The sequence below is a fragment of the Benincasa hispida genome, chromosome 1 (genome assembly GCF_027475165.1).
Source record: "Benincasa hispida cultivar pf3 chromosome 1, pf3_genome.v1.1, whole genome shotgun sequence".
In the NCBI taxonomy this organism is placed as follows: Eukaryota; Viridiplantae; Streptophyta; class Magnoliopsida; order Cucurbitales; family Cucurbitaceae; genus Benincasa; species Benincasa hispida.
The window spans coordinates 94912826-94923088 of NC_143478.1; the positions used below are offsets into that span (position 1 = coordinate 94912826).

Sequence of the window (10263 nt, forward strand, 5' to 3'; positions counted from 1 at the left end):
AGTGAGAACACTATCACAATCTCAACATCATAAGTATCACAACATGGTTCTATAACATACATATAGATCTCATCATCATGATTCTACAACGTACATATACCTCTTGTCATCCTAGTCTCATAACATACATATACATCTCATAATCATGGTTCTATAACATACATATAAATTTCTTCATCATGACTCTATAACATACATATGCATCTCATCATCCTCCGATTTAGCAGGATCTCCAATAACAATAATATACTCAAATCATACTAGTATTCAAACATCTCTATGTGCAACTAGTCTTTTAAACCCTCATGTCAGCAAGGCATACATAAACATCAAACTATCAATATATCCTCAATAAATCATAATTATCATTGCCTGGCACTAGGGTAGTTCCAGTAGTAAGATTACTTACCTCAATACTAGATTCAGATATCGATCCAAGCGGCAATCTTCAATAATAAATCTTTGAATTCAATTCCTCAACGAAGCCTAAGCAACAACCACCCTCTATATTCCAATCTCTAAATTCTTTCTTCAATCAAACCCTGCATCCAACTTTTAATCCTTTTCTCCCGTAAAATTTTCAATTCAGAAAGAATTTAACTCACCTCCTTCCACAATGAAATTAATTCTTGACATTAATTTCAAATTAAATTTGTATGACATAACCCCCTTCCAAAATGAAATTAATTCTTGACATTAATTTCAAATTAAATTTATGTGGTGAATTCATTGTAGGGATTGCGTTGATGGAAAATGCATTGTGAAAACAAGTTTTCTCAGCAGGACCCAAGTATAAACCCTACTGAGTTTCCTAGTAAGCCTAGGGTCGAACTCAGGGACTAAGGAAAACAATATGTGGTAATAATTTTTAGATCACTTTGCGTTAACAATAAATCAAGAGTTGGTTCGTTTGTTGTTTATAGTATAAAATGTATGTGGCGGATTTGAGAAAAGGGTAATTATGTGGCAGATACACTGAGTATGTAGAGGAACGGGTTGAGAAGGTCTTTAGCTAGGGTTTCCTGAAAATACGTTCAAACTATGCGATCATGCTACATTCATACGACAACAAATCATTTTCCAATGCAAATGCAGTGGCTCTTAATTTTAGGACGCATGCGATGAATGCGATAGTGTTTATAAAGCTTATTCCTAAGTCTCTACTTCTTGCCTATGCGATGATGCAAGATGCACACAAGGACAAGGTGACCGCATACAATCCTAACCTATCTCTAGGATGCATGCGATGTGTTAATAGCAAACAAAGCTTATTCCTAAGCTTGTATCTCTTGTTTATGCGTTTCTAGTCTAACTTTCTCGAGCCTAGATTCTAACCTGAGTTTTCCAAGCCTAGATTCTATCCTTAGACTTCCCTCCCGAGTATCTCTAATGGACGAATGACGCATACATAAGACAAGATAATCGCATAGAATGAAGATCCCAAGTTATGCTAGCTAAGTGCTTCTCAACTCATTCGACAGATTTAGCTACTTATGCGTAACATACAGAGAGTGAACAGATATAAAGATGCAATTTCCATTTCTATATATAAGTTCAGAGTACAAAATGACAATGGAAATAAAGGTAGAGAGCCTAGTAGCAATTCCTTGCTTCCCAAGGCTTTTACACTGTTATCTCTATTATGCTCAAAAGATGTTCTTGCTTCCACAAGAGTTGGCCCTCTCTCTGGTTTCAACGCTTCTGGAACTCTTCCAAGTTCACCAGAACGATCTCTCGGTATAATCTCCCTTCGCTCGCTTCCGCCTTCTAAGTAAAAGAATACTATGAACAAGACTATTTCTATCTAAGGAGAAAATTATTTACTGAACGAACTCCTTCATTGAAGGTGGCCTTTGGTATTTATAGAGCTTCGGGGTGAAAGACTTCTTCTCTCTTATGATTGCACTGATGGGATAGCATTAATTTTCTGTCTGATGCGCCAAATATTTGTCACCGAAAAGTTGAGTATACTTGCTATAGTAGGTCGTTAACGGCTTGTCAACTTAATTCGGAATCGACCGTCATTAGCTTTCTGTCCCATCGTGATTTATTACACTTTTCACCCAGATGCGCCCACCATGATGCGCCGACTCTATGCGGCAACCTTTTTTAGTAGATCTTCACGAGCGTAAATTATCGCATAGCCTTGCGTCAACGCAATCTCTTAATGCGCTCGGACGTTAATTTCTTTGGATCGCATTATCCGCCTTGTGTCAATGCATATTCTGCACAAAAATACATAAGTTAACTATTTTAATGCGATGGACGCATGCGATCGTAATATTGTGAACTTAATGCTTTTGGACGCAATATTGTATATTTTTATCATCGCAATCCTGCATTGTTTTATAACTTAGCACAATAACATGCATTGTTGCCCGTTATCAAGAATTGGAGGATAATATTTAAATTTGATTCAAGTATTAGGCTTTCATGATTATGGAATTAGTGTTTAATGAATTTTGTATTTGATATTAAATTAATATAATTAATTAAACTGCTTAATTAATTATTAAGGACTAATTTTATTTGAAACTAATTATTGAATTAATTTTGTATAAATTAATGAAATTTTATATAATATTAATTATTGAATTAATATATAAAATTATAATTCCATTTAGCCTAATTGTTTAAGGTGTGATCATGTTATGCAAAGATATTCCATGCTGGATTTGAACAAAACAACTCAAAATTGTTGAAGTTGAGGGCACATAAATCTTGAAAAATGAGAGAAATAGGTTCTCTCTAGTTCTTGACTCAAGGATTTGAAATTCTCCTAATTCCCTTGATAATTCCAACTCATTTTTTGGTTTCACCATCCAACCTAAAATCCTAGAGGATAGTAGGGAAGATCAAGTGGTGGTCTACATATCGTTGAAGAGAAGATTCAAGCAGAATTTGAAGATTGAAGACTTCTTCAAAGGTATATTTTCAAAACCCTATTTTAGTTCTTCAACATGCTTGCTTAACTGCTAAAATTGATTGAATTAGAGTGCTTAATGATCATGATTGCTTCTGTTAATTGCATAATAACTCCATCAATTGGTATCAAAACACGATTTAAGTACTCAATTCGTGTTTAAATTTAGCTCGCTGGGTAATTTTCATAGGTTGTATGCAAATGAGAGCTGATATGAATAATTTCAGTTTTGACATTGAAATTCTCGTCAATTAAGTGTTAATTGTTATAATTGGCTCTTTGTTTGTGGGTCTTAATGTGTGATTAAGTGTCTATAAATTTACTATAGTCAATAAAATTGCAATTAGGTTATAACTAAAGAAAGAAACAAGAGAGACACTACAAGAAAATTGACCTTTTTCGAAGGTCAAAACCTTCGAAAAAAAACATTTAATAGACCTTCGATACATTTTTTTCAAAGGTTATCTCAATCTTTGAAAGGTGTCAAAATAGATTCCGTCGTAAAAACTTTTTCAAAAGTTTACCAACCTTAGAAAAGTATTATTTTTCAAAGGTTATATATCTTTGATAATTATCAAATTATTTATCGATAATTATCTATTATCAAGTAGTCTTTTGCAAAGGTTTTCATTATTTTTAAAAGTTTATCATGTTATTTTAAAAAGTTTTAAAACCTTCATAAAAAAATATCTATCAACAATTTTATATCCTTCGAAAATTCTCTTACAAAACCTTTTAGCACATTTATTGACAAATCTCGGAAAGTTGTTTTTACTAATTCATCTACATATATGATAACTTGTAGAAATACAAGTTATTTTTGCTCTTAAGTTGGAACAACTAAGGTTTTTAATTTCCTCATTTTTAGTAGAAATGCATGGATTTATTCAAACATCAACAAACTCATGGAAAAGAAGTTTTATTACTAAATATCGCGGCACTAACGCACTGTATTGCAGGATTTCAATGGAAGGATTAACATTAACGCATTAGACAAGTGCGGCAGGAAAAGCTCTAACGCATGGGCCATGTGTCGGAGGGAGTTCAACGTAGAGAAGATTCATTGCTCCAGGCAGATTGTGTCAAATCACCACTTGCAAATATGGGCAACTGAAGCAGGCGGCGTCTGAAAAGCTTCCGAGAGTCAGGCGGCTAACCAGGACATGGACTTTAATGCTGACCAGGTCATGGACTTTAGTGCTGCCCATTCACCAAGTGGACGTGACCAACGCCTATAAATAGATGAAGCCCCTCCAAAGTTAAGGAGTTCGAAAATCATCAAGATCCTTACTCTATGTAAATTGTAGTTATAATCTTAGTTTTGTAGAAGTTGTGCCGTGGTGTTGAGACGATCAAAAGGGTTGAGAACCACCAACACCGTCGGTCGGGGAGCGGTGGAAACCACTTTTGAGAAAGATACTCCGTCCACTGCCTATACAAGTGATTGTACACAACGAGATTGAGCAAAATAACTACAAGAGATTGTATTCTTTGGCTTGACTCAGTTTCCTTCTTATTTATCGCTTTCACTCCATTAGATTGAATATTGTTTTTGTAAAGACTCCTTGTTTCTTATAAAATTCATATGTTTGATCCATCATACTTACTATTGTTTATCTCTTATTTATGTTGAACGCATTAATACTTTATGCACAACTTCATTCTAATGCTCAAGCCAACTTGAAAACTTGGTAAAAGCATCTTTAACTTAGATTGTTCGAAAGAATAACTAAGCTGCATCAAGTAGAACGTCTAGTATAGCTAGAGATAGACTTACTGGTGTTTCCTGTATTTTGTGTTAGACGCATGCATCCTAGAGATAGGATTTTTATGTTATTCGCTTTGAGAAGTGTTGAGTAAGGTCTAACGCATAAACAAAAAGATAAGCAAATCATTCCATCTCATCCACATCACATCTTAGTTGTGTACGTTCATCTTAGATCGACACGTCCACATACCTTAAATTCCATTTTCGCATGACCCATCATTCACCACTCAACTCTTTTGTATCTTCTTACATAAACACAGCAAGTTAGTATAAATAATACATTTCTCATATTCATTTAGGAAAACCCCTATAGTAGATACAATGCAAGGTCTGCGTTTGGTTAACTGAATCCCTGAGATCGACCCTGGACTTGCCATGAATCTAAATTAGATTTATACTTGGGTCTAGTTTAGGAAAATTTAAACGTCATTAGAAGAAGTTGTATGCGTTCTGTGCATATTACTAATGCTCCAACGCATTACCATTACTTAGACGCATCAATGCATAAACACATCACTTATACTTAGAACTTATTTCTCCTATTTATTCTTTACGATACACTCCTAGAACATCTCACGATAGAAACAAAAAAAAGTATTTGGGGCCGTTGTCGGGGATTCAGAAACAAGAACTAACCAGAAATTTTGTTTGTATCTGTTGTAGGAACACTTCAGTCAAGGTAGTATTACAAGCTACGCCTAAGCTTGTGAACGTTTATGAACAGGGAGAGCACTACTGAATTCAGATACGACCCCGAGATTTAAAGAACCTTCCGACGTAGGAACCAATCCAACTGCCGTCGAAGGTTGAGGCAAAAATTACTCAGACAACAGAACAGGCAACGAGGAATGGCGAAAGAACAACCAAATCAGCAACTAGCTCATGCTGCACAGAATCTGATCCTAATGGCGAATAGCAGCACGCGTCCTATGAGGGAATACACGTCCCCTGTACTGTATGATTTATCTCCAGGAATCATATACCCAACGCCGGATGGAACCAGGTTCGAAATGAAATCTGTTATGCTTCAAATGCTCCAGACTATTGGAAAATTTAGGGGTGTTCGTGGTGAAGATCCTCATGTCCATATGAAGCGTTTCCTGGAAACATGTAATTCATTTGTTATTCATGGAATCACCCCAGAGGCGATCAGGCTGTCTTTGTTTCCCTATTCTCTGCGTGATGATGCAAAACAATGGGTGAGTTCACTAGAGCCTGGTGAAATCACCACTTGGGAGAAGTTGGTGGAAAAATTTATGCAAAAATACTTCCCACCTACCACCAACGAGAGGAGGCATCGAGAAATTATGAACTTTGAACAAGAAGATGCTGAGACCTTAAGCGTCGTATGGGAGCATTTTAAGGGCTTGGACAAGAATTGCCTGAACCATGGACTACCACTGACTATTCAAAAGGAGACATTTTTTGGAGGATTGAATAGAGCATCACAGATGGTAGTAGATGCTGCAGCGGCTGGTGGACTTCTGGAAAAATCCTATACTGAGGCTAAAGAAATACTAGACTGCATTGCTAAACACAATATGTAATGGGTGGATGATACATATGATGGAAGAAATGACAGGAGAAGGAGATCTCAGAATGTTAATTCTCTTGATGCCAACGCAATAGCCACACTTTCTACTCAAGTGGCTATGATGACCAGCCTTCTGCAGAACATAACGCTAAGTAACGCATCAAACCAGCAGAAGGTGAATCAGGTAGAGGCGTTTGGGTAGCCCATGGTTAGCTGTGTGGGTTGCGGAGATCTTCACTCATATGCTGAGTGTCCACAAAACCCTCAGTCAGTATGTTTCATAAAAACAACCTATTCTCTAATACATATAACCCTGGATGGAGAAACCATTCGAATTTTTCTTGGACAAGAGGAAATCAGCAGGAGCACCACCCAGAGGTGAACCATCAGCAAAGGAATGGACCGTCACATTTCAACAAACGCACCAGCAGGTTCAACAGCCCTTTAATAGAGGAGGACTGGCATCGAGCTTAAGATCTCTTTTTGAGAACCTATTGAAGGAGAACATAGCCCAGAATGACGCGTTACTGAAAAGCCAGGCGTCATCAATCAGAAACCTGGAGATCTAGGTAGGGTAGATAGCAAGCGAGTTTTTCAAACAGGCAGCCTGGAGTTCTACCTAGCAATACCAAAACACCTGGGAACAATAATGGGAAGGAGCAATGTCACACGGTGACGTTACGAAGTGGAAGAGGTCTTGAAGAAAAAAGAGGGAATCCAAGAAACAACAGTCCTTCGAAAGAACGCATTACACGTTCAATGGACCAGGAAGAAAGAACGCCCGAGACTATAAGCCATTCAGAAACCAGCACGTCTAACGCGGGAAAGCCTGAGGTGCTGCTGAATGCACCATTCCCTAGGCATCTGATGAAGAAGAATGATGAACATCAATTCAAGCGCTTTCTTGAGCTCCTAAATCAGCTGCATATCAACATTCCACTTATACAGGCTTTGAAGCAGATTCCAACATATGTAAAAATTTTTAAGGACATTTTAACGAAGAAGAGAAGAGTCAGTGAGAAAGAAGTGATAGCGCTAACACATGAATGTAATGCGTTAGTAAGCAATAATCTACCAAAGAAGCAGAAGGACCCTGGGAGCTTGACGGTTCCTTGTTTGATAAGAGGATTGGATGTGGGTCATGCGTTGTGCGATCTAGGAGCTAGCATTAATCTTATGCCACTTTCAATATTTAAGAAATTGGGGATTGGCAAAGCACAACCTACTTCTGTCACCCTTCAGCTCGCTGACAGAACAATTAAGTATCCAGAAGGGAAGAATGAAGACGATTTGGTGAAGGTTGACAATCTCATATTCCCAGCAGACTTTTTATCTTGCACTACGAAACAGATAGGGAGGTACCAATTATCCTTGGACGCCTCTTCTTAGCTACTGGGAAAGTTTTAATTGACGTACATAAAGGCGAATTAACTATGCGCGTGGACAATAAAGAGGTGAAGTTTAATGTGCTCAATGCATTAAAATTCCCATACAGTGAGGATTGTCAACTAAACAGTATTGAGTTGCCTAAAGAAGAGACTCACGTATGTGAGGTCCTCGCATTGGAGAAGACCCTGAAGGAATCAGAGCTGCCAAGTCTGAGTGAGCGGCGGATAAAACCAATGCGTCCATCACTTGAAGAACCACCAGAACTCGAATTGAAACAGTTACCTGAACACTTGAAATATGCATTCCTTGGAACCAACAATACTTTACCTGTGATCATTTCCGCAAATCTTACAGATCTTAATGAGAAATCTCTCTTGCAGATGCTAAAAAAGCACAAGCGTGCAATAGGCTGGACGCTTGCGGATATCCGTGGGATAAGTTCATCTTAGGTTGAAAGAAGGGAAGTCAGGGTCAATCGAACCTCAAAGAAGGTTGAACCCCATAATGAAATAAGTGGTCAAAAAGGAGATTTTAAAATGGTTAGACGCAGGAGTTATTTATCCAATATCCGACAGTAGTTGTGTAAGTCCAGTTCAATGCATTCCCAAGAAAGGGGGAACAACCATGATAGCCAACAGTAATAATGAACTCATACCCTCGAGAACTGTCACGGGCTGGCGCATCTGTATGGATTACCAGAAGCTCAACTCAACAACTAAGAAAGACCACTTCCCCCTTCCTTTCATCGATCAAATGCTTGACAGACTTGTAGGTAAAGAATTTTATTGCTTGCTCGATGGTTATTCTGGTTACAACCGGATTCTGATAGATCCGGAAGATCAAGAGAAGACTATGTTTACTTGTCCCTTTGGAACGTTTGCATTCAGACGCATGCCCTTTGGGTTGTGTAACGCACCAGGGACATTTCAAAGATGTATGATGGCTATCTTCTCTGACTTCCTAGAAAAGACCGTTGAAGTCTTCATGGACGATTTTTTAGTCTTTGGAGACTCATTCCAGTCATGCCTAGATAATTTGCAAGCCGTCGTCGCTCGATGCGAAGAGACAAACTTGGTCCTAAATTGGGAGAAATATCACTTCATGGCGACTGAAGGAATTTTCTTGGGTCAAAAGTATCTAAGGTTGGCTTGGAAGTAAATGAATCCAAAATTGATGTCATTGCAAAACTTCCACCACCAGCAAATTTTAAAACCTTACGAAGTTTTCTAGGGCATGCTGGCTTCTATAGATGGTTTGTTAGTGGATTCTCTCAGATTACGCGACCTCTGAGCGCACTACGAAAGGCGAACCAGCCCTATGACTTTAACAAAGACTACACTGACGCGTTTGAGATTTTGAAGTATGCGTTGACGACAACCCTAGTACTGATAACACCGGACTGGACGCAATGCTTTATTCTTATGTACGACGCGAGTGATATGGCAGTAGGAACTATGTTTGGGCAAAAGAAGGGTAACTTGATACATCCCATCTCCCACGTGTCGAAAACACTAAATAACTCTCAGGAACATTATACCACTACTAAAAAATAGAAGTTGGCTATAGTATTTGGTATTAAAAAATTTCGATCTTACTTAGTTGGTGTGTCAGCCATCATATACATCGACCACTCAGCCATTAAATTCCTGATGAGCAAAAAAGACACAAAGCCAAGATTGATAAGATGAGTACTACTATGACAGGAGTTTGACATTGATATCCAGGACAAAAAAGGAACAGAAAATCAAATGGCTGACCACCTGTCCAGGGTAGAGAATCAAGAAATGCAAGGCCAATAAAGTGACTTCAAGGATGCATTTCCTGATGAAAGCCTGTTTAGAGTTGAAGGCATAGAACCTTGGTATGCGGACATAATCAATTATTTAACCATCAAGCAATTCCCTAGGAACTTTCAACTCTAAGTAGAAGAAACGGTTAATTCATGACAACATGTTTTATTTTTAGGATGAACCGTTTCTATACAAACAAGGTCCTGACTCCATACTGCATCGATGTGTTCCAGAGGAGGAGACACAACGCATTTTAGCTGAGTATCATAACTCTCCTTATGAAGGGCATTTCGGTGGGCAAAGAACCACAGCGAAGGTCCTTCAAAACGAGTACTTTTGGCCTACCCTCTTTAAAGACGCAAAAGAGTTTATTAAAAAATGTGACCCCTGCCAACGCACTGGAAATATTTCTTCAAGGGACGCAATGCCCTTAATAATATTCTCGAAGTTGAGTTGTTCGATGTTTGAGGCATAGATTTTATGGGACCTTTTCCCCTGTCCTGTGGCCAACAGTACATCCTGTTAGCAGTAGATTATGTATCTAAGTGAGTAGAAGTAGTGGCCTGTGCCAGGAATGATGCGTCCACTGTATCTAAGTTTCTTACCAGAAATATCTTTGCACGTTATGGAACGCCAAGAGCCTTGATAAGCGATGAAGGTACGCACTTTATTAATCGCATCATTTCCAAATTACTTGCAAAATATAATGTTAGGCATAAGATTGCCATTGCCTACCACCCTCAAATCGAGAAATCAAGTCCATCTTAGAAAAGGTCGTCAATGCAACGCGGAAAGATTGGGCACAGAGGCTGGATGAGGCGCTCTGGGCCTACAGGACTGCGTACAAAACTCCTATAGG

At 38.3% G+C, this 10263-nt stretch overlaps 1 protein-coding gene across 1 annotated transcript; it reads left to right on the plus strand.

Moving 5' to 3' along the window:
* Positions 1 to 6984: 6984 nt before the first annotated feature.
* On the plus strand, positions 6985 to 8063 carry LOC120080051 (uncharacterized). Its single transcript, XM_039034601.2, has 2 exons — positions 6985 to 7583; positions 7721 to 8063. The coding sequence occupies exons 1-2, from the start codon at positions 6985 to 6987 to the stop codon at positions 8061 to 8063; spliced, it is 942 nt and encodes a 313-aa protein (XP_038890529.2).
* The last annotated feature ends 2200 nt before the right edge of the window (positions 8064 to 10263 follow it).